The sequence below is a fragment of the Cynocephalus volans genome, chromosome 11 (genome assembly GCF_027409185.1).
Source record: "Cynocephalus volans isolate mCynVol1 chromosome 11, mCynVol1.pri, whole genome shotgun sequence".
Taxonomy (NCBI): Eukaryota; Metazoa; Chordata; class Mammalia; order Dermoptera; family Cynocephalidae; genus Cynocephalus; species Cynocephalus volans.
The window spans coordinates 96,108,686-96,133,007 of NC_084470.1; the positions used below are offsets into that span (position 1 = coordinate 96,108,686).

The 24,322-nt window shown below is 55.4% G+C and overlaps 1 protein-coding gene across 5 annotated transcripts in view; it reads right to left on the reverse strand.

Annotated features, from left to right (window-relative positions):
- GRIP2 (glutamate receptor interacting protein 2) overlaps nucleotides 1–22,526 on the reverse strand; it is a 55,401-nt gene extending 32,875 nt beyond the window's left edge. For 4 of the 5 annotated variants that reach the window (XM_063113690.1, XM_063113688.1, XM_063113691.1 and 1 more), the window contains exon 1: nucleotides 22,444–22,526. In XM_063113690.1, the coding sequence (XP_062969760.1) occupies nucleotides 22,444–22,501 (58 nt within the window). In that variant the 5' untranslated portion in view covers nucleotides 22,502–22,526. Of the gene's footprint in view, nucleotides 1–7,670; nucleotides 7,780–22,443 lie in introns of those variants that run through there. The other variant, XM_063113689.1, reaches the window with a different exon arrangement.
- Nucleotides 22,527–24,322: the final 1,796 nt, after the last annotated feature.

The window sequence follows — 24,322 nt, forward strand, 5'->3', positions numbered from 1 at the left end:
AAATCAGCCTGGCATAGGGGATTGGCTCAGCCTAGCTCAGGGGAGGGACTAGGTCTGGATCAGGGACAGGGCTCAGCCTGGGATAGGGGAGGGGCTTGGCTTGGGTCGGAGTTGCAGCTCATCTTGGGTCTCTGGAAGCCTGAGAGCCTTCACCATCTGCAGCTGTGCTGCTGGAAAACCATCCCACCTCCCCTTTCTCTCTGCTCCACCAAACTGGTGCTGAGCTCCCTCTGCTCGCCAGAAGCTGCTAAATAACAAATCAAATAGCAGTTAAGCTGGAATTGTTTCCAGGACCCTAGGGTTGGGCCCCCAGTAGCTCTGCTCCCTCCCACCCCCAACCAGGCCCCATGTTCACGTCAGCCGCCACTGATTCAGGCCACACCCCATTAAGTATAATGACTCCCATTACAGTCCCTAATATGCACTTCATTTAGATTCAACAAGATGTTTCTGAGCTAATAAAATTGAAGACGGCTCTATCAACTGTGTGACAGTAAATGTCTCTGGTATTTCATGAGGGCAGTTATGGAATTAAAATCTGTCTTATCCCATGAAAATCAGATTCTGCCACTGGAAAACCCCTCCCTCTCCTGGGCTGTCCTGGGGGACAAGGGTGGGGGAAGAAGTAGAGGGTTATCTTTTAAGAAAAAGACAAGGAAGCTGAGGACCAAGTTCACCTAAGTCAGAGCAGGAGAGTCCCAAAGAATGGAAGTGGAATTTTGAGTCCTAATATTAACAACAAAAGAGCCAGAAACCTAGAGGGGGAGCAACGGAATCCCCAAATGCTGGATGCTGAAGAAAGGATGAAGGATGTGGGCTGCTGAAGGAGAGGACCTGCTTCCTGGGGGTCTCTGTGGTGTCCCCCAAGTTTGTCTTTCCACTGGCTCTCCTCCCTTTCCTCATCCCAATATTCAGACTTCGCTCCAGTGAACTACAAGGTGTCACATTGAGCTGCAGTGACACCTTAGGGACAGCTGAGGTGCATGGGTTTGCTGGTCTCGGCACTGAGCAGCCCCAGCTCCGTCTCTTCTACAAGCTTCTGCTGGCATTGAGCTCAGGCTGTGACCCAGCTCTTTTCCCAGTGGTCAGGGGGTCCTGACCGTGTGCTGCAAATCAAGATTCATATCACTGTGTGCAGACAAAGAGTTAGTGGAAGCCAGGCCTTGAGAGACTCTTCTCTAAGGAGGGCATGTACATTTTAGGGTGTAGCCTTGGTTACCTCTCTTGGAGGTCGAGTCTGCTCTAGATGGATGAGTTGTCAGCTAGGAGGCTTCTGAATATCCAAGACCCCCTGCTATATTTTGAAAGGCACCCATAAGAATGCTACAATGTTTGCTGATGCCTGTTCAGAGGGGGCATAGCCCCCGCTCACATGAACATCCTCAGGTGGAGGGAAACTGAGGCAGCAATCAAACCAAGAATCAAAGCAGGGTCAGAACTACCAGTTGGCTGTGTGCCTTGGGTCTCTATTTCCCCATCTGTAAAATGGGGTGTCTCTTGCATCACTGACTCCAGCTGGCCCAGGCTTGAGAAGTGGAGGTGATTACTTTATTTATAGAAAACCCCATGGGGGTTCAGACCCTAGGCCCCTTCCCTCAGAGAACATGCTCACTCTCTCCCACTCTCTCTTTTTTGTTCTGGGACCTGGTAATTATATGCTTAGAGATGAAGGCTTTTCAAAAACATCTTTCCCACCAATTTTCAGCTGGAAACGTGCATAAAAAAACAGAGATATTTTTATCCACATGGGTTTTTTTCCCCTGTCTCCTCCTTCCAGCAATGGGCAATTATGAGCTTTTGCCTTCAATCAATCGGTCCTGTAAGAACTCGCTTCAGAGGGAGATTCATTTCCGTAGCCAAGCCAGCCAGCACCGGCAAATGGGGCAGGCAAGTCAGGGGAGCGGGGGCAGGAATGCTGCTTGGAGCACAGACCTGTATGCGGCCGGCCGGCCCACCTGCAGCCCCGGGGTGGGTGAGCAGGCTTCTTTTTTTATTTTATTTCTCTGGAAATTGTTGCTAATTTGGCTTCATTATCCCCCTCTTTCTGGAGCCCCAGGGAGTTATTGAGCTTTGACAAAGGGGAAAGGAAGTCAGCCCTTTGCCAGGCTGCCTTTGCCAGGGTCCTGCCTAAGCGGGTGGCAGGAAAGAGGCGTGGGGCGGGGGGGGGGGGGGGGGGGGGGGGGGGGGGCTGTAAACTCAGCTGGCCTTGACTGTCACCTGGTTCTGTGAGCCTTGAGAAAGGAGTGTTCAGCACCTGAAAGGGGCCACTGAGGAAACGAATGCTCACAGGCTCAACGTGGGGCGTGCGGGAGGCCAGGAGGCGTTGCGACAGGGCACCACCAGCCCATGGCCCTGTGTGCTGCTGAGGAGGAGGGACCACCTACGCCCCCTTGGTCCAGCCTCCACAATGTGCGCGGTGGGGTGGGGGCAAGCCATCGGGCTGCCTCACTCCACCCAGTGACCTCCAAGCCCTGCGTGATTGCCCTGCTGTGGTAGGCACTGCTGGTATGGTTGGTGGATGAACTCTAGAGTCAGACGGACTTTGGATTCTGATTCTAAATCTGCTGCTGACTGGCTAGGGGACCTGGGAAAGTCACTTCTCTCTGAGACTCAGGTTTCTCCTCTGCAAAACGGGGTGCTGGTGCCCACCTCACAGGCCAATGGCAGGAACTGTGAGATTGTGGGGTGCACAGAAGCCATGAAACATGGTAGTTTTCCTTCTGCCCCCTCTACTCACCTCGTGAAAGGTTTCCCTGGATTAATCACAGTAATATCTGTTGATTAAGTGCTGGGTACTGTGCTATGTGCTTTATAAACATGATCTCATTTAGTCCTCTCCAGTCTTGAGGTGGTATAATTGTTATTGCCATATTACAGATGAGAAAACTAAGGCAGAGAGGTTAAGTAATGTCCCATGGTAAGGGGCGGGGACAGGATTTGAACCCAAGCCTTGTTTCAAGAACTTTAACATTGTTACCACTTTACCCTCATGATCATCTTAAGTGGCGGGTGCCATTATCATCCCCATGTACAGATGAGGAAACTGAGGCACAGAGAGGTTAAGAGAACTGTTCAGGGGCACACAGCTCCTAAGTGGCAGAGCCAGGATTCAAGCCCAGATCATCTGGCTCCCTAAGTGCTCTGGCCTTACCCTCTGGGCCTCCTCCAGCCTACTCCCCGACTCCGGGACAGGCCTGGGAGCTGGACTTGGGGTAATTCCTGCGGTTCAGGGGTAATTCTTGTGGCCCAGGGGCAATTCCTGCAGCCCAGGGGCCTCTCAGTTTCAGGCAGCAGCCCCAGCTCTTTTGGGCATCCCTCCAGGAATGACACCCTTCTGGCCATCGAGGGCTGGAACAGGGCAGAGCTGGGCAGAGACACATTGAAGCCGGTTACAGGCTGACCCGAGAATGAGAGTCCCGATGCCCGAGGCTGACAAGCCTCCAGGGTGCCAGCCTTCCGTGGAGAGAAAGCATGGGAAGATCAGATCGGTTTGGCAACAGCATGCTTTTAAGAGAAACAAGAAGAAATGCTCCATAGAGTAAAAACTTAGAAGTCTGATTCACTTAGTGCCAAGGATTGAGAAAGAAAAAGAACATTAAACAGGACACCCGGGGGTTGGGCCTTCCCTGGGCCCGGCCTGCTCTGAGCACTTTACATCCGCTAACTCATTTAATTCTCCTGACAACCACAGGAGTCTCACCAATTGTCCCCATCTTACAGATAGGGAGACTGAGGCCATGAGAAGTCACTCAGTGGGTGAGCGGAGAGCAACCTGGAACCCGGGTCTCTCCGACCACCCAACAGACCCTGTTCTTAACCCTCCGCTCTGCTCCTTCCCTCCAAACAAGAGGGCAATGGACCCCAAATGGGCGTCAGGGCATCGGGAAGACAGCAGTGCCACATACAAGAGTCCCCGAGTTAGGGCTCAGGCACCCAAGGGCTGAGTATATTGGGGCTACCAGGAGCCACAAGTGTCACCTGGAGAGGTTGCCAGTCCACAGTTCTCCCTCCACGCAGTGTGTAGGGCCTGGCTCCTCCTGTCCAGTCATGGCAGCCGAGCCTGCCCAGCGGGCCTGAAGCCACCCTCCAGCCAACAGCCCTCTCCCTGGGCGATGGCAGCTCCCGTGCCACGTGGGCCAGGGCACAGGCTCAAGTTGGGGCTTGGCCTGCTGCATTCTGGACCCTGCTCTCCTGCCTCACTCTGAGACTGGTAATATCGAAGAGCATGGCCTCAAAACTGGGCCACCAGCAGAACAACTCAACTGCCCAACGGTGGCTGCCTGGAGCAGTGAAAAGAGACTCAGCTCACCCGGCTGAAAGAGTCAATGCAAAAGTCGTCACCACGACTGACAGTCCCCGGCCTCCCTGAGCTGACCTCCTGCCACTGTCCCCTTTGCACCCCACTCCCATGTGTGGCCCCTCGTTGTTCCACACCAGACTCACCCGCCCGGGGCCTCTGCACCCACTGCCCCCTCTACCCAGACGCTCCTCCCCAGACACCCACAAAACTCCCTTCTTCACTTCCTTCAGGAACTTGCAGAAGTGTCACCTTGTCAAGGAGGCCATCCCCACCAGCCTGCCTGAGCTCTCACATGTAGCCCCACGTCCAGCACCTGCCTTGCCTTCTCTCCCTGTTCTACACCTCCTTGTAGCACTCGACACCTTTAACAGATGCCACTTTTTTTTTTTTTCTAACACTTATTGATCTTATTGACTATCTGCCTCCACCTGCCAGGTCGTCAGCTCTGGGGGTGCCGGGCCTGTGTCTGTCTGCTCACTGCTGCATCCAACATGGAGAACATTTCCTGGCACACAGTAAGTGCTCAGCAAATAATTTTTTTGTTTTGTGTTTTTGTTTTTTGTTTCAGGCGGCTGGCCAGTACAGGGATTGAATCCTGGCCCTTGGGTCAGCAAATATTTTTTGAATTAAATTCCCATTTACAGATCAGGAGAATGGGAGTCAAAGAGGTGGAATGAGCTGCTCACGGTCATAGAACAGGAAGAGGCAAAGAAGGGTGCAGATCTCCCTGGCTCCAGCTGCTCAGTCCTGAGCGCCTGCCTCCGGGGTTTCCTCCATGGCCACATTCCCTGCCTTGGAGCAGGAGGTCAGGCCTACTGGAAGAATCCCAGAGCAGAGAGGTGGCTCTGGGTAGGGCCCCTACGGAAGATGGGTACCCCAGGGCACAGCAGGGGGACCCCTCACACATGCACACACACTCCGTCTGAGCTTTCCCGGGCTTGGGCTGGGCCACAAGTGCTCGCTGAAGCCTACAGGCTCCAGGAACAAAGACCTCTCTGTGGCCAGGGAGTCAGAGGACGCTCCCATCCTAAAGGCAGGAGAGTGAACACTGGGGAGGGGCTTCCTGCCAAAATCTGTGTTCAGGCTTACTGTGCACCCCAGCCCTGGCCAATCAAAGACAGGTCACAATCTTTCCTGCAAGAGTTCTGGGGTTAGTGGCAGTGAACAAGGCTCCCAGGAGGGAGACTGGGTATGTCCAGCATGTGGGGCCTGAGAAAGGACCCACCCAGGCAAAGACGATCAGGGCCAGGGAAAAGGCCCTGGGCTGCCCATCCCACAGACCCCAATCCCAATCCTGGCTCTCACTGAGGAGTGCTGGCTTCTCAGGGCCTTTAGTCTTCTCCTCTGCCAAGTGTGGAGATGTAGGAAGCAGCCACCTGTTGGCTGCCCTCCACAGCTCCACGGAAAGCCACATGACCACACTGCCCAATCAGAAGCCCAGATTGGTCAGGGATGGGCACGTGATCAAAGCTGGCCAATGACAGCCAGCCCTGGGACATTTGCTGGTATTATTGGAAACAGGCTCTCTTTCCCTAGGGATGACTGAGTTGGTTGACCTTAAGCCTGAAGGTGCCAGGGGCCCTTTGGCCCCTCAAGGAGAGTGTCTGTCTGGAAATGAAGCTCACCTAACAAGAAGCAGAGCAGGAGATGAAAAGATCCAGTCCTAACAATGTTAATTGAGCACCTGGACCCCTCTATGACTGAAGCTCCATCTTTGGACTTTTCTGAAAAAAGAGCCTCTGCACTGATGACAACTGAAGCCTGTGTGATCATGAGGTTCTGCTGGGGAAGAGACTAGGGTGGGCGCCAAAGTGGTGAGGGTGGGGGTCAAGAAAATGCCAGAAGGGCCTTGAATGCCAGGCTCAGGAGCTGTGATCAGATTTGAGTTTCCAAAAGCCCCCTCCTGTGGCAATACAGGAGTGGAGGCCAAGAGGTCAGAGACGAGACTGGCCCAGGAGGCTGTGCTGGGGCCTGAGTCAAGATGGACGTCACAGGCCCATGAGGAGGTGGAAGACACCTTCCTGGCAGTGCCCCAGGTGTGGTCTCCAGGGCACCACTGCCCTTGTGGCTCTGACCACTGCAGATGGGCCTTAGGTTGAAAGGACAGTTGCACCCAGGCCAGGAAGGCAGTCGCCAGGTTGGGGGAGGGAGGTATCCCACGGGGTCAAATCCCAGCTTTGCCACTTCTGGTTGTGTAACCTTGGACAAGTCACTTAACATCTCTGTGCCTCGGTTTCCCCAACTATAATATGGGAAGAATAACATTACCTAACTCCTGGTGTTATTGTGAGGATTAAGTAAGAAAATGCACACAGAGAGCTTAGAACAGAGCTGGGCGCAGAGGAAGGTCTCAACAACTGCTGGCTATTATTATTCGTGTTATTGTTACCTGGAGGCCTAAGGCTGGGTCTGGGGGTGACCATCTCTGCCCCTTAACATGGCTGGGGACGTGGGAGCCAAAGTTCACTGAGCCCTCGGAAGCAGGGTCAGGGCTTCTGCTGTAAAAATCATCTGGGTGCCAATCCCAGCTCAGCCACTACCCTCCCTGAGCCTCAGTTTCCTCCTCTGTCCACTGGGACCACAGTCCCTCCTTGAAGCTGTTGTATGTCAAGAGCGTGAGAAGGGATGGATGCGGCGACCCCAAGGCACGGGTGCAGGATGACCAGTCCCGCTCCTGACAAGCTGCCTGTCAGAGGTAGGGAAGGCCAGCCCTACAGGCTGAGGCTGGAGAGATGATGACGGACAGGCAGACAGACGAATGGACGGACAGAGCAACCACATCTGCCCCACAGCCCCTCCCTGGGTCCTAGCCTCGGCCCACCCCAGGAATGTGGCAGCTGTGTGTTCCCCCGCCCCTGCCGCATTCCCAGACCATGGGACTCACTGGCCAGACCCTGCTCCCACCCCCAGGCCAGGGCTTTTCCTCCTACCCACCTACCACAGGAGCTCCCTCCACCCACCCTAACCAAGTGAGGAACTCACTGGACGCCTGGGCCTCTCCTGAGATTAGGCAAAAGCCTCTGCTCATGCTGAGGCAGGACCAGCACCTGGGTGCCCCTGCAGGGCCAAGCACTGCCCTTGGAACCTCCAGACCCACCTGCTCCGCATGCCCACGCGGGATAGCCCTGGGGAGACTCAGCCATCCTGATGCAGGACAGCAGCTAGGGTCACACAGACAGCCCTCTGACCTGCCCGTCCCAGCCAGGTGTCCTGCACCCCCTCCCATGCCCACACTCTCCCCATGCCCTGGGTCACCAGGGAGTGGCAGTCCCAGTCTTAGCCATCCCAGTCCCCCCTCTCTGGGCAGCAGCTCTGGAGGGACCAGAGTGTTCGGCACCATCACTCTGCCTACAGGCCCCTCATTACGTACCCGCCTCTCCAGGGGTCTCCCGACTGAGCCCACACAGCATGTCCGCTATTGTCTCCCTTGCTGCCCACCAACTCCCTCTGGGAGCCACGCTGCTCGGCCCCTCCCTCCCCTCCCCAGGGAGGGGCTCTGGGAGGGAAGCTCACGGCTCCCACTGGCTGGGTACCGAGTCCACCCACTGCAGCAGGCGGCTCTCTGCTTAAAGGGGACACGGCTGTCGTCACAGTTGGTTCCAGGACAGGGTCCAACACACCCCACCCCTGCAGCCTGAGTCTGGACAGGGGATCTTTGAAGATCCCAGGGCCTTCAGGCAGGCAGACTCCCAGGTCCAGTTCTGCTCCTAACTTGCCCTGGGACTTTGGTCAATGCTTGTCCTAGGAAGGCCTCAGTTTTTCCATCTGGAAAATGGGAACAGTGCTTTCCAAGATTTTTTTTTTTAAGTAGCAGATTCCAACAGAAATTACACAGAATCCCAGGACTTGAACCAGATAAAGCACAGCCTCTTAGACTGCAAGAAGGAATGCCAGGGCATCCCTGCAGGTCTTGGTTTAGAAACCCTTGAGCTCAGAGCCCTCGAGGCCCTTCCACTGAGGTTCCACCAGCCTCAGCTTTTGGTAAGATGGGGCCTGGGGAAGATGAGTTCAGCAGCCTGCCACATGGAACGTCCACCCAGCTTTTTGTAAAGACCAAGGGAGCTGGGGAGAGGATCTCCTACCTCCAGGCTTGATGGGCAGGGTCAGCTGGTCACAGGCTCCGGCCACAGCTGGCAGGCTTCCCCTTCCTGCCCCAGCTGGGCCTCAGCCCTGCACACTCCTGGGATTCCTCCACACTAGCTGAGGAAAGACCAGGCCAATCCTAACGGGTACCCAGGGCCCCTCCTCCACTTGTCCATGAGAATGCTGGCCGCTGCACCCAGCTGCTCCTGCTTTCCATTCCACCATGGGCTGAGGTCAACACAGGTGCCAAGGAGAAGGGCAGGGTGATGGTGGCACCAGGCACAGAACGGTGGGTGTCAGTGACCTGTGCAACCACACGGTGCATTCAGCTAAGTGCAGCTCTCATGGAGTTGGCTGCATCTGAACAAGCAAGGCTCGGATTTGTTCTGTGTGTCCTGCAGCCAGAGGGAGAGTGCTGCCTGACGGTTAGGGACTGGGGGCTTCTTCTGGGGTCCCTTCAAAATGGTGATACCCACCATGTAATTTAGTCCACAATTCCTGGGCCACCTCACGATGTCTGCTGCCAGCCAACTCTGGTGGCACCTTCAGAACTATCCAGGTTCTAAATATGGAGTGGGGGCTACTTGTGCTCCTGTATCTGCAGGTTCAAGTCCCTCCCCTGTTGCCCACCTATCAAAGTGCCATCCTCTTTGGGTGACTTCTGGTATGTCCCAGCAGACAGGGTCCAGGTACCAGGCAAGATTCCCCTGACCAGCAGTGAAGCCAAAGGTCAAAGAGGGTTGCCAAGTTCTGGTGGGGGTCAGGTTGAAAAGAGAGGGGCTGAACCCAGTGGGCATTTGTTGGAAGAATAGTACCAGGCTGGGAAGGGGGTTCAGGCTCTTGATGAGGCCATGGTATCTGGCAATGATCAGGGAGAGGCTTTCGAAGAAGACTGGGGCTGTCCCAGCTCCACACCGGGCCGGGAGAGAGGCATGTGAACTCCTCCAACAGACCCTCACCCACCTCTTTTCGCCCATTTATTGCCCCTTGGGGAAAAGGGTGCATGGCACACTTGCCTTTGGAGTTACAGCTGCCGCTTCTCTTAGGAAAATATTTGCTGTCCATATAGATGCATTTAAATGAGTGATTAAGACTGGCGATTGGAAACCTTGCCATGTTTCTGTCTCTCTCGCTGCTCCTTTGGAATTTACTTATGGACAAGAAGTTCCTGGAAACGTCATGGCATGGATTATGGTGAGGTTCCATGCAGCATTTCTCTGAGTGCCTGCTGTGCCAGGCACTGGGGGACCAAGACACGAGGAGACAGGTGGGAAATAGCATCTTCTCTCTGCCCTCTGTCCCTGATACCCCACCAAGCATATTTTCATTTAATTTTATCCAGGTGTATGTTTGGAAGCAGCTGTTGGTACATTTTGGAATCAGGCAGGGTTTAAACAAATAATTTGGCACAGAGAAGTTAAGCAACTTGCCCACGGTCACCCGGCTGGTAAGGGTGGAGCTAAGTTTACACCCAGGAAGTCTGGGGCTGGCACCACTGTCCCTAATGGCAGTGCTGCTGTGCATCTCAGGATCGCAGGGGTGTGTAAAGGGGCCTGGCAGTGCAGATGAGGAGCAATTAGCTCTGTCTGGGGGTCCATTGAGAATGGGTTTCTGAGCCTGACTTCGAGGGAATTTGTTAAAGAAGGGAAAAGCCATTGCAGGTGTGCAAATCCATGGAGGCAATCCCATGTGGCTAGTGAGAAGGAGACAAGGATAGAAGTGCAGACAGAGCCAGGCCATGAAGGTCTGCTAAGGTCTCGCTCCTCCAAGTGCGCTCTGAGGACCGGCAGCACTGGCATCTGTGGGAGGTGGTAGAAATGCACACTCAGGCCCCACCCACGCTGCTCAATCAAAATCTGCATTTTGACAGGGTCCTCAGGTGATGAGTAGGAAGTTTGAAAAGCACTGTACTGGGGAGATAGGCTTTCATCCTGCAGGCAGTGGGGAGCCAAGGATGGTTGTAGGGCAAGGGGGTGAGAAGGCTTTGCCAGGGTTCTAGACATGGTGCACTGGCAGAAGGAGAAGAGAGGAGCATTTCTGCCTGGGAGGTGGCATGGGAATGAGCAGCGAGAGCCCCTTCTGGGAACTGAGAGCAGGCAAAGCTGCTGCTTGGTCCCCCTCCAAAGGTTACCCCTCTTGTCCAATGCTGCCAACCTCAGGGAAGCAGAGGAAAAGGGGGACAGATTGCTGCGCATGCAAGATGGCTGGAAGCCAGGCCTGCCAGGCACTCTGGCCGCCAGTGTTTCCCGGGGACAATGTCTGACTGCTCCATGTTTCAAATGCCACGGATGGCATTCGAAGGGGATTGGGCAGTGTGGGGGAGATGGCAGAGGCACCAAGCTGGCATGCATGCAGCCCTCCACGGACAGGAGAGGCCCTGACACCTCTGCATCCCCAGGTTTTGTGAGACAATTGGAAGATGGATTGCTGTGTGACCTGGGGTACTTGTCCAAACCTCTCTGGACCTCAGCTTCCTCAGCCATAGAAAGGGAGTGCAAGCATCCACCCCACACATTAGTGAATCAGAAAGCGTTCATGCACCCGCTTGCTTGTCAAGAGTCTCACACCAACGCCACGAAAGAGACCAGAAACAGAACTTCGGGGTGGCTAAGCACACAGGTCAGACACCTCCAGCTCCACCACCAGTGACCTTAAGCAAGTCACCCTGTCTGAGCCTGCGTTTCCCCACCTGTTGGGGGTGGGGGTGGAGAACTTGGAAGGACTTTACAAACTGTGACTGTCCAGGCCCTCCCTACGCAGGGCCAGGCCGGCAGGCCCTCACAGTGTCTCTCAGCAGGTGCCACTTGCACTGGTGTAGAGGCGTTCTCTGGCATGCGGGACTGTCCTGCATACTGTAGGACTCCTAGCACCCTGGCCCCACCACTCGGGGCAACCAAGCCAATGCTGTGCTGACGAGAACACCGGGACCTAGAGAGGGCCCTGTCGGAGGTGTCCCACCAGTGCAGAGCTAGGGCCTTTGTCCTTCCTCTCAAAGTCCAGGGCGAGTCTGTCATAATATGGGCCAGCCATGTCCTGAGCCCTCCGGGGACAATGAGTGGCAGCCGGAAATGAAGTCTGGATGGGAGGAAGGCAGAGATGGCAAATCGAGGACAGGAGAGATAAACCCTTTATTGCTGTGGGCTGTCGGTTGCGTCTCCCTCCCTCCCTCTTCACCACAACCCCAGGCACCAGGCTAGGACAGTCGCTCCCTCCCCACCTCATCCTCCTCAGATCCTGAGCCATGTTGTTAAACACTTCCACACAGTGGGTGTTATTGTCCCCATTTTACAGGCAGGAAAACTGAGGTTCAGTCTGTGATTCCACCAGCCACGGGTGGGGGTACCAGGTGACCCCACTCAGGGGGTGCTGTTTGTCACCACTCCTTCCAAGTGCCCTACTTCTCCCCCACCCCTGCAGTCCCTCACCTGACTTCAGGGCAGGCAGGGTAGAGCTTCAGGCATCATGCCACACCAGTCAGCCACTCCTGGGCTCCCAGACCCACTACCCTGCCAGTGCCCAGCCCTGAGGGCAGGAGGACATGCAAGGTCACAGGCCCAGAGGTCTCAGGTGGCTGTAAGAGCAAAGCATGACAGGCCACATGGACAGACCAGGAGAGGGGACGTTTACAGAATGTGAAGAAAAGCCGCAACTCACATTTGCGGAGCAGACATGCTGTGTGTCAGGCTCGCTCTCAGCGTTTTACACGTATTTTGTCATTTCATCCCCACAACATCTCCACTTCAGAGATGAGGAAACCAGTGCACAGAGAGGTGAAGCCACTTGCTCTTAGTCACACTGAGTGTGGAGGGTGAGCGGGATCTGAGCTCAGGTCTGCCTGACACCATCTACACCCCATCCTCTAGCCCCCCCCGGGGAAATGCACACGGTGACGCGCTCTCAACAGCCCACACATGTGAACACAGACCCAGGAAGCCCAACACGGGCAGACAGAGGGACCCACGTGCTCAGAGGGGCTGGGCTGGGCCCTGGCAATTCCCTGACTGGGGAGTGTCAAGGTGCCACCAGGCCTGGGACCACCAACCAGGCATCTCCTGGGGACTCTTTCTTGGACTTCATGCTTCCCTTGGCACACTCACTAGCTTCCCTCCTGGCGGAGAGGACGCAGAGCACAACCAGTCAGGGGCCTCTCTGAACTTCAGGTCCTTCCTCTATAACGTGGACATTGAAGTTGTCCAACCTCACAGGCTTCTGTTGAGAAGCTCAGTGAATAGGCAAAACACCTTGAAAACTAGAGTGTGGGGCCCCTGGTGGTGGTTAGCATGACCATGGCCCTGCCCTCTCTCTGGCCACTCACTCACAGAACATTTATTCAGCACCCACTGCCTGCCAGGAGCTGCGCAGGGCCAGCGGTCTCGGCAGCGGACAGAGCAGACAGAGCCTGCTCTCTGGAGCTGCCCGTCTAGGCGAGGGCAGAGACCAAGCAAGAAACACATTCCATGCTACTAAGGGCCGCGACAGGACAGGATGGAGGACACAAGGCAGGTGGTCAGCAAGAGCCTCTCAGAGGAGGTGACATGTAAGCTGAGACGAAAGATGACAAGGAGCAAAGAGTGGAAGAGGGTCCTGGCAGCCAGGTGGGCCAAGTCTGTGGTGTCTGGGGACATCTGGGAGGCCCATGCAGCCAAGTGGCAGAGACAGGTTGGCAGGGTCCAGGGAGAGGGGTCGGGATTCTGTTCCAGTGCAAGGGGAGCCACTGCGGGGCCTTACGCAGGGCCACGGCGTGATCCAATCTGTTTTGAAATGGGGCCGTGGAGAATGGGCTGCAAGGGCCAGGATGGTACGGGGCTGGGGGACAGAGGGAGGTGATGGGCCAGAATGCCTCAGAGACAGGAGATCCGGATTCCAGGACCCCTCCTGCTCTGAGTCTCAGTTTCTCCTCCTGACGACAGCCCAGTGCAGCTGTCAGGTGGGAAAGGTGAGAAAGCATGGAGCCAGGGCACATCTTGATGCAAAACAGGAGGAAAAAGAGAAACGGGCACTGTGAACGGGCAGGGCAGAGGCGGGGCAAGGGCAGAGAAGGCAAGCAGCACCCACTGCTCACTCTGGCAGCCCAACCAGAGCCATGAAAACGGAAGCAGCGAGCTCCCACCCAACTCTCTCCAGCATGGAAAATGTTAGAAATGCAGACAGAACCAAATGGCACTGCTTGTGGGGGGTAAACTGAGGCAGCCACGCTGGAGGCACCTGGTGGTGTTTGGAGGAATTACATGTTTTGTCCACCCTATGTCCCAGTATCCTCATTCCTCAAAGTTATTGAAGAGTAATCCACAACACCCCCAGGTCCCTACGGGCATGAACTCTCCAGATTGTTGTTGGTGAAAGTGACCTGGCTCTCCATCCTAGGGGAGGGCACAGGTAGCATGTGATGGTCGCACCCCACAGAGTGTGACACAGCAGTTAGCAACACAGCCACGTGGACAGATCTCAGAAAACCTAGTGTCAAGTTAAAGAAAGAAAGGAAGAGAGGAAGGTGGGGAGGGAGAGAGAGAATAAGATGTACCCTGTAATATCATTTACGTAAGTTAAAGACACAAAAAACACTACACATGCAGCAAGGGCGCATATGTGTGGAAAGACCCATTTCACCAAGTGAAAGGGCAGAGCAAGGTCACCGGGGCATTCTGAAATTTTAAAAAATTAAGATAAAACCAGAACAGGCAGTGAGCTGGCCCAGGACCTCATGTGCTTTAAACCAAGGAATTGAGCTCAACCCTCAGAACCTGGCATTAAATATAAAAAATAAATAGGTGTCTGTAATGGCATGTTAAGAAGTGGGACTCTTCCCTGAGGACACCAGAAGGTTGTGGAGGGAGACAGGGATGAGACCAGGTAAGTGACTTAGAAAACTACCTTGAATGGGTGAGAGAGTCCCTGGCTGGGGCAGGGGCCTCAGCTGACCTCGGTCACCCTTGCCCACCCCGCTGGGGGGCCGCTCAGACTCTGACCACCTGCCCTCTCGCTGCCTTCCTAACAGAAAGCAAAACATGAAAACAAATGGACAAGTTGTCAGGGCTCAGCTGCAGGAAAAAGAGATTGTGTGCTCATCTCAGGATGTCAAATTTCACCATGGCAGTGGCCCTGCCAGCCCTGCCTTGGAGAAAGTCCTGGGCGGGGAGTCAAGAGATCCAGTTGGAGGTCCAGCAACTGCTTGCAGCGGAACATCAGCCTAACTTGTAGAAGGGACTGTGCACAAAGAGGATCTGCTGCGAACCCCACCAGAATGAAGGGGACCAGAGAGTCAGGGATGCTCAGAGGGGGAGGAGGGGAGAGCTGCCTGGTGGAGGCAGTGTCTGAGCCAAGGCTTGAGGGACAAAGGAACTCCACGCTCAAAGATGAGGCGGGAAGGGCATTCCATGCAGAGGGGACAGCGGGGTGAAGGGTGGGAGGTGGGAAGATGCCCAGTACGTGTACGGAAAGGCACCAACCAGGGTGGCTGGGGTCAAGGGCCCCTAAAGAGAGGGTGGGCAGGACGAGAAAGTGGGGCTGGGTCCTGCAGACACAGAGACATTCTTCAAAGGAGAGAAGGCACAGGATGGGGGCATTCCTGGCACTGTGACCCGCCATTCCGATGACGTTAGGGAGGAGCGGGCTCTCCTGAGGCGCCTCCAATGGGGCGGGGGGGGGGATCACAGAGAGTGCACGCCACCCCACACAGACAGCTGTAGCAGCAGCCATTCTGCAGCCAGTAGTCTAGTTGTGGCGACTCCCCCTTGTGGCTGGTAATCAAGGCAATGAGGATAATGGATGAGGCTTGGGGGACAGGCACAGCCTGGCATCCTGTGCCCATGACTGGCAGAGTGCAGCAGGAGAGCCACAAGCCACAGGGGACTGGGTGGCAGCCTGTGGCTAATGTTGTGCCTGGAATGCCACCCTCTACCCACTGAATCGAGTGTTACCCTCTCTGCAAATGCAAATGCCCTAGAGAAAGGGAAGGGGCCTGCATTTGCTGAGCACCTGCTGGGTACCCAGCACTTTATATGCAGTGTGTTATGGAATCTTTCAGGAGCCCTATAAGGCAGGCATTGCAGCTCCTATTTTACAGATGAGGAACTGAGTCCAAGAGGAGGAAGGGAGTTGGCCAGGGCTGCCCAGCTAGGACGGGCAGAGGGTCAGATTGACAGAATCAGGTGCGCCCTCTTTGGGTACCTTGCACAGGCTCTTCCCTCTGCCTAGAATGTTCTTCATCACGTTCATCCTTAAAGCCCAACTTAAACAATTCCTCCACCCAGAAGCCCACCGTGACCATGCCAAGTAGGTCCACCTTCACCCTCTCACAGCCTTTCCACCGACATTCACTCACCTGTTCTTTTCCACTAAATGGGAGACCGTCAGCTGTCTTGCTCACTGACTTCAACCCCATGCCCAGAGTGGGGCTTTGCACATACTAAGTGTGGAATATACTATAAAGCATATGTACTTCACAGGGCCTGGTTTTCCAAAGCCTTGCAGTTTCAAATATTGACCTTGTGGAGGACTGGAAATTTTCCTCAGGCTATAAAATCTCTGGTGTAAGATAAAGATTTGTGGCACAGCAAGGTTGCTGGCTCAAAGACAGACTAGTTACTGATTGTTATGTAAAGGTACTGAGAAGTTGCTGTAAGATCACTTAATTGTCTAACGTAATGTCATCTGACTTGTTTCACTGAAAGTTACCAGCTTATATTGTTAAACTATAATCCCACCCATGTTCTCTTCCTGTAAATTCCTGGTCTGGAAAATAAATGCAGAAAGAGAACCCCAATTCGGAGTTAATTTCCCAAGGAAGGGATGCCTCTTGCTGGAGGGTCCTGGGAAGATTAACCATTTCAGGGTCTCTCACTGCTCAAAAGAGATGGGCTTTGAATAATTCTTTGCGTCTCTGTCACCCAGGGAAAGTGGGGTGACAAATCCGTGGGGGGCAAAGCAACAACTAAGTGCTACACAAGTGTGTGCTGAACAAATAAATGAGAAATAAATGATGTGTATACATAATTCCTGAATTGCCTCATTGGAAAGAAGCCAAGAATTGATCTCTTCTCACACTTCGGTCCCATGCGGGAATCCTCTCTGCTGTCAGGTATAGCTTGCACATCCCTGCAAATGGGGAGCTCACCACCTCCTGAGCAATCCACCCTACTCCTGAACATTCGTGGGGGGTGAGTCATTCTGCTAGTTGGAGCCTGCCTCCCTATGGCTCTCCTCACCCCACATCATGGCCTCTGAGCCCCAGCATGTGGCTTCAGTGAGGACCAGGTATGTGGTGGGACAGGGTCATTCACCCCAACATTCTGGAGCTATCGCCTGCAGAGCTCCCTCCACCACTGAGGACAAATTGTCCTCCCTGAGCCACAGCATCTGAATATGCCCGACAGACATCCTCTATGCCCAGCGCCTTGCTGTACAAGTGGGGAAACTGAGGTTCAGAGAGAATAGGAACACAGCCTCTAATAATGACAACCCACCTGGCCTCTGCCTGGCCCCCTACAGATTTCAAACTGCTCCTCACCTCCAGTGGCATTTACTTAGGTCCCATGATATCAGGATAATCATCTCATTTTACAGTGAGGAAACTGAAGCCCAGAGGGAACACGGGTCTGCAGCTCAAAGCCTTAATTACAGTTCCGTACACAGGTTCTCAAAAGGGCTCTGCGGACGTGTGACAGGCTCACCTGACTGTGCACCCTCCTGGTGGATGTGAATATGGAGAGAGAGCCCTGGAGTTGTGGATGAACATGGCACCTCAGGCAGGGTGACAATGTAGGAAGGGCCATCGAAGGACACCACACAGCCCAGCTGAGAATATACCAGTGAGATCTGGGCCAGGGGGCCCATGCTGGGGGAAGGAGGTGTGGGAGGGAGCCCTGCAGGGCTTGGAGGTGGGCCCTGGCAGAGACCACTTGTTTGAGGACAGGACTTGACCCCGAGATTTCTGGGTCAGTGCCTGCTGCCTGACAGCTGAGGCACCCCACGCTCCACGGCCCCTAAGCACGGTCAGGGAAGATCCATCACGAGGTTTCCAATGGGTGCCCCAAACCGGCCAGACTTCCTCTGTGGCCTCCTCTCCATCCCCAGCACTATGCTGAGCCAATCCCCACCTCTGAGCCTTTGCACTCACGGTCCCCGGAATGCCCTTTTCCTAAGCCCTGCCTGGCCAAATCCTCCCGGCCCTCCAAGACTGCCCACCATCTCTTCCCCCAGGAAGCCTTCCCTGCCCTCTCCAAGTTCCTCCTGCTGGTTGGTGCCTCTCCTGGGTTTCCAAAGCCCTTGGGCCCCCCTCAGTCCCACTGTTTGTCAGCTCAGTGGACGTGCCACTTCTTCTTGTCCATCTTCCCCTGCAAGAGCCTGACACAAAGTCGTGCTGAGAGTGAGGATGTTCTAGTCCACCGTCCCCAGTAGCCACACCCTGGGGCTTTAGATGGGCCCTGAGTTCAAGTCTGGACTCCACCTCCACCTCTGACTGGCCCAGTGACCTTGAGCAAAATCGGTCTTAACCTTCCCATGTGTCAGTGGGGTATATGAGTGGCTGGGAGAGGAGTAGGACCTGTAGGTCTCTGGGGGCCGCCTCAGCTCCAACCTCGGCCAGCCTGGGACCCCTTCCCCTCCATGCTCAGCTCAAACTCCAAATGACCCCCAGCTGCTTGCAAACCTCCAACAAACCTTCCTCGACAAACCCATTTTGTAAATGGAACACCAAGACTCAGTGAGGGGCTATGACCTTGCCCAAGGTCGTCGTGCAGGGACCTCAGCTGCCCAGTCACATGGCTGTTAGAGGTTGCTGGCTACGTGCCTCCCCCCACCCCCCGTCCTCCCACCTGCCCACCACATCTGCTTATGAGTCACCATCCCCTTGGCCAAGACAGCGAAATGCGGGGGCTGGAGAGACAAGGTTGGCCCAAGGGGAGTGAGCAGACGGATGTGGGAAGTGGCAAGAAGGCTTCCAGCCTTGAGAGAGCAGGGCTGGGGCACAGAAGGGAAACTGAGGTCAAGAGGAGCAGGGACCTGCTCAATGATCACAGAGAGCCGAGGTTGGCCTCCGTCTCCAATGGATGGGTGTTCTTTTCGCTCCATCAGACCATCTCCCCAGGGAGGGAGACAGGGCTGGCAGCCCTCACAATTATCCGGGCAATTAAGACAGGCAGATGGTCCTGCTGGATGGAACATTCAAGCTGACAATTGGAGACAATGCCAGGACATTACCGACAAGATCACACAGGTTCCGGGGGGATATGAGAAAGAAGGACGTGCAGTGGGGACTTTCACCCAAAGTGTGTGTCTGGAACCAGGGAGGAGCCCATCTCACTCTGCCTGCTCTGCCCTGCTCAGACTTCCCTCGGCCTGGGCTCAGTCCCGGGCTCTCCCTGCAAGAGGGACACAGACAGTCTGGGGCGTGGACAGAGGTGGTGGCCACATGGGGAGGGGCGAGAGATCCTGTCCTGTCTGGAGAGAAAGGGGGCTGCTCGGCCTGGAGCAGAGAACCTTGGGGGGTTCCATCTCTGTCTCTGCAGGGCTGTCCCAGGGCAGGGCAGCAGAGAGAGGGCAGAGGACCTTCAGAGAGAATGGGGAAGACAGCCCAGTAGCCACACGTTGGGAACACAACAGAGGGGTCTCCTGCTCCCAGCAGGGGAGGCTGGATAGAGGGACTGCTGAGGAATGCCCCGGGGTGTAATGTTTAGATGTGGACATCAGACAGCCTGGGGCAGGCTCAGACTCCATCACTTCTTTCCTAAGTGTGTGACCTTGGGAATTAACTTCCTCTTCAAACCTCAGTTTCCTCAGCTGCAAAATGGGGCAATTTAGTTCACAGCTCACAGACCTGCTGTGAGGATGAGAAAGTACACGCGAGGTGCTCAGCACAGCGCCTGACACACAGCAAGTGCTCAGTGAACACTTGGGGAACAGAGAACAAGTCCAGAGGTCGGCTCCAGGCTGCCAGGATCCTGCAATTCCAGGAACAATTCCACGACAACCTCCAAGACACTGTGGCTGGTCTGAAATTCTGATGCCCAGGCATTCAGGAGGCCAGAGGCCCAGGAGCAGCCACTGAACTAGCACTGGAGGGAGGGGGCTCATTCCTACACTGGGAGTCAGATCCAAGACCCCAATGTGGCTTCCAGGAGAAAAGCCAGGAGCAGGATGCAGAGGCAAGTAAGAGACAGAGGAGAGAGAGTCTCATTAACGAGGGGAGGAGGGAGTGAATAACTCCCTGCAGACTGCAGCACAGAGGTGCACAGGCAGACAAAGCTGGGGAGGACCAGGCAGGGATTTCTGTCTCTCTTGTTCCCTGTTGTAACCCCAGAGCCTAGAACAGTACCTGGCACATAAATATTTGTTGAGTGAAGGGGTGGCACAGGCTATTCCCTGCCTCAGCAGTCTCTAATCCTGCCCACCCTGCAGCCCTGGCTCCTCCCTCTCAGCTGGACCCCACCCCAGACCCACCTGTGGTCTGCAGACCAGAGCCAGAGCCTGCTCCAATACGCAAAGCTGTCCTCTGCTCTCTCTCTTGCTCAAGGACCTTCCGTGGCTCCCACTGCCTCCGGGACACAGTTCAAGCTCGACAGCTTCCCACCTCCACCACCCTGGCTCCTCTTCTCCTCACACCCTTCATGCTGACCACAGTCCTCACAGTTCCCTGAGGCAGATCTTTCAAGCCTGCAGGCATTTGCACAAGCTGTTTTGTCTACCTGGCAAACCCTTACTCATCTTAAAGAGTCCACTCTGGGAGCCTTCCCTGACATTTCTCAAGCAAAATCATTGATTCCTTCTCTGGGCACTAGTTGGACCCTCAAATCTCAGTTTGGGGTACAAGGGAAAGGTCTCACATGGCCATGTGTTCTAGGGACTGACCCTTCACACAATCGCAGGGTGAGGAATTTGGTGGTCTTATCCAGAAAAGACAGAAAACAGAAAGCCCCGTTAAAACACATGGGCTGGAAACGAGGAAATGTGCCCCCAGGCACTTAAAAATATATATTTTGAAGAAGACAGAGGGGACAAGAGACACCTTCCTCACGCCTCAAAGCCCTTGAATGCTCCCCTGGGCTTTCGTTTCCACTCATGGTGCGCAGGCTCACTTTATGGGCAAAAATCATTCCCGTGCCTTTCCCAGAGCTCCCCCAGGAGGGAGTGGAAAGATGCCAGGCAGGAGCCCAGCGCGCTGCGTCCTCAGTCAACCAGGGTGCACATCCTTCTTTTTTCTTCACTTATTTCCTGTTATGGGCTTGCTGGTCCCAGATGTGATCGCCCTGGGGACAGTGATAAGTGTATGTGGGGCGGGGAGGGCCACTGATGGGAAGATCAAAGTTCCAGGAGTCTCCTGTGTGCCAGGCCCTGCCCCAATCTTTCCCGATTGTCCCTGCTTCACTGCCATCTCGAGAGGGTGGCTTTTCTTGGGCCCATTTTACTGAAGAGAAAACTGAGGTTCTGAGTAGCTATCCAAGGCACACGGGGAGTAAAAGCCAGTGGCAGGATCTGAACCTAGGTCTGTCCCAGCCAACGCAAGCACATCCTACATTTCCAAGGTGCAGAACCTGATCCACAGTATTTAGCCAGCTGTTTTCCAAATCCTGGGGGAGCTCAAACCTGGAGCAGCCCTGGGATGTGTCCGTCTATTTCTGCAGACTAGGAGGATAGCACTGGGTTCTCACGGTCTGTGGGCAACAGCCTTGATAGGAGTGGGGAGGGGGAGGGTTTTCCTTTGCAGGTGGCTCCAGCACAGGAGTCCCTGGACAGCCCCAAGGGAAACCCTATTCCTGATGCTCTCCAGGCATCAGCCACTCTGTCTCTGTCGAAAGAGCTTCCGGGGACCTCTAAGATGTCAGACACCAGCTGCCCAGAGGTCAGTGCAGGGCCTAGAGCCCTCTGCTGCTCCACAGACCACTCCCTGAGGCAGCCCCTCCCTATGTAGGCCCCTCAGAGTCTAGAAAATGCTCATGGCAGTTATGAGAGCTGGATGAGAGAGCCGTGTGGCCTTGGGCAAGTTACTTAACCTCTCTGTGCCCCAGTTTCCTCTGCACAATCAGCATAAGGATGGGACAGATGTCACAGGGCTGCTGTGAGAAACTGCCTGGCACATAGTGGCACAAATTAATGTCTGTTACTGTTCTTGTTAACAGTATGATTATTCTTGGTTCTCAGCCTGAAGCATAGGGATTGTGAATCCACCACCTTTCCCCCACCTCTGTGTTGTAGATGGAGAAAGGGAGTCCCAGGGAGGCCGCAGGTGAAGTCTGGGTCACACAGCCTGGGGGGCTTAATACCCAGCTCCTGACACTACTCCCCACCCCCACTCCATCCTTGCCCCCACCCTGAGCCCCTTCCTAGGGCCCTCTGAGGGGCTGGGATGGGACCCAGCACATGCTGAGGCTCAGCAAAGACTCAGTCTGGCCCAGAGCCAAGTCCAGCCTTTGCCCACGGTCTCCCTGCCCCCCGTGGTCCCCCTGCCCAAACTCTCCACACACAGACCCTCGCCGGTCCATCCTGACCTACTGGACAGCCCCACAACCTGAACAGGGAGGGGACAAAAGGCGGTCACGGACATGTCCCAAGCGTGGGTGGGAGCAAGGAAGGAGATCCACGGAAAAGTAGAGAGGAAGACAGACAGACACAGAGAGACCAGGAGAGACACCAAGACAGCATGGGAGAGAGGAAAGGAAAAACAGAGAGGTTGGGGCAGAGAGAACCAAAGACAAGGGAGAAAGAGAGACACAAAGAGACATGGGGAGCAGACAAAGAGAGACGGTATGAGAGAGAAGAGAAAGAGACGGGGCAGAGAGAGAGAGGGAGAGACCCAGAGAGAGTTAGGGAAACCCAGGCAGACAAAGAGATGAGAGAGAGAAAGAATGAGCCAGGGAGAGACGAAGAGGTGGAAAAGGGAGCAAGAGAGGGCAGGGCAGAGCAGGGGGTGACTGAGGGCAGGGAGGAGAGCTGGGGAAGTCCCTGCGGGCCCCCGAAGCCCCCGTCTCCATCCGGACCCTCTGCGGCCCCAGAGCGCCCAGTGCCCGAGGCCCAGCGCAAAGCCCCTGGCCAGCCAGGGGAGCGCCCCACCCATCCCCGCCCGGTACCTTTGGGCCGCCGCCTCACCACGCCCAGCCGCCACTTGAGCGACAGAGCCAGCATCATGCCCCTCCTGCCAGCAGGGCCCAGACCAAGGACTAGGACGCAGCCTGCCCCAGCCTCCCAGTGTGCCCTGGCGCTGCCCGCGCTTACTGTCAGAGGCTGGGCGCTCCGCCTCCGCCCTCCCGGAGTTGCTAAAATAGATAATCCTCCCAGGAGCCGGCAGTGCAAGGCCCTGCCTCCACCGCAGCCCAGCCTGGGGAGCACAGCTGCAGGACGTTTAGGACCCTGCAGCAACCCCCGCCCCCAAGCATCCCCTCCCCCAAGTCCTCTTCCCGCCAAAGTGCTCACCAGCCCCCCCACCCCATCTTTTTCTGAAATCTGCCAATTCCCCCTCCCCTGTTCCTTAGGCTGACTGTTGGATGCCTCTAGGCCTTTACACTTGCAGGGTCCTCCACACTGAAATTCCTTCCTCTCCAGCCTGGCTGCACCGAACTTCTCTGCTGGGGAATGTTTGCTCAGCCTTCAGAGATCCCTGCCTCCTAGGGCTCAGGAATGCATTTCCTGCTAGGTTGAGATCGTCTACCTGCCCCCAAGTCTGGGAGCTCCTGAGACAAGGACGGGGACCACTTGACCCGTGTGCTCACTGGGCAGCACAGGGCCAGGCATCTGATGGGGTTATCAGTGTACAATGCTGAGACCGAGGCCACGCCTCTTCATTCCTACCCGCAACAACGACCTCATTTATAACACGGGAATCCACCCAAACAGGCTGGCTGGGTGGAGTCGACGGGACAACACCTGAGAGCGCCAGCCTTTCAGCAAGAGCTGAGTAAGCACGTTGGGCATCCCTTCCCATCTCACGCATAGTTAGCCTCCTCTCTGATCCCCCAACCTGGCCCCTGAGATTGGCAGGGCAGGCAGCATTACCTTGGGGAGATCGAGACAGAGGGGCAGCAATTTGCTTGGGGTCACAGAGCACATACGTTGCAGAATTGGGACTAGAACCCTGGGCTCCTGCGACTGCCTCCCAAAGCAGCTGCTCAGCTTCCTCCACCCTCTTTCCAAACCATGAGGGCTCCGGCGAGGGATCAAGCCACTGGCCACCCTCACAGGAAAGGCAAGACGTCCACTCGGGAATCGTGGCTGCCACAAAATCAGGCTGCAGGCATGAACCAGCAGCGGGACCTCCCTTGAGAAAGTGGTGGTCTTCTCACACAGGCAGAATTCCTGCAGTCCCATCACTCTGCAGTCATCCTACCTCCAGGCTTTGGCTCAGCATTCACCAAAGTGCAGGATTCCTACTATGGATGGAACACAGGACAATTCTGGGTAAACAGACCAGGCAATTAATGAAAACAAAGGACACAGTGAGAAAGCTACTTCCCTCTCAATGATCTCCAGCTTTCTAAGTCCATGCAGGAGTTTCTCTTGGTTCTACTATGCTTTCTGTGCCTTCCTGAAGCTTGTGGATTCACCATTTTAAGAAAAGAGAGAGCAGGCCCCAGGCTCAGAGCACCCCACAGCAGCGGATTCTAGCTGACCCCATCGGGGAAGTGCTTGCTGGCAGGAGGTGGGCTGGGGGGGGGGGGCGGGCCTGTGGTGGTGACTCAGTTGGGCAAGGGAGAGGTCCTGGGCTCCTTTGGGGTGTTCCATTTTTTCATCCTTAAGCTGTGGCTGGCCGAGGTTGCTCACGGGAGCCCAGGAAGCTGGAAAGGGACACTTGAGCAAGATCCCCCAACTCCTTTCTGAGACACAAGGACAGCATGAGGGCCACCCCACCACCACAGTCTCCCTCCCACCCCCCACTGTAAGCCTCTCCTCAGCAAAAGAGAAGACTGGGCCCCTTGAGAACAGCAAAACTCCGACTCAGCTGTGCAAACAGTG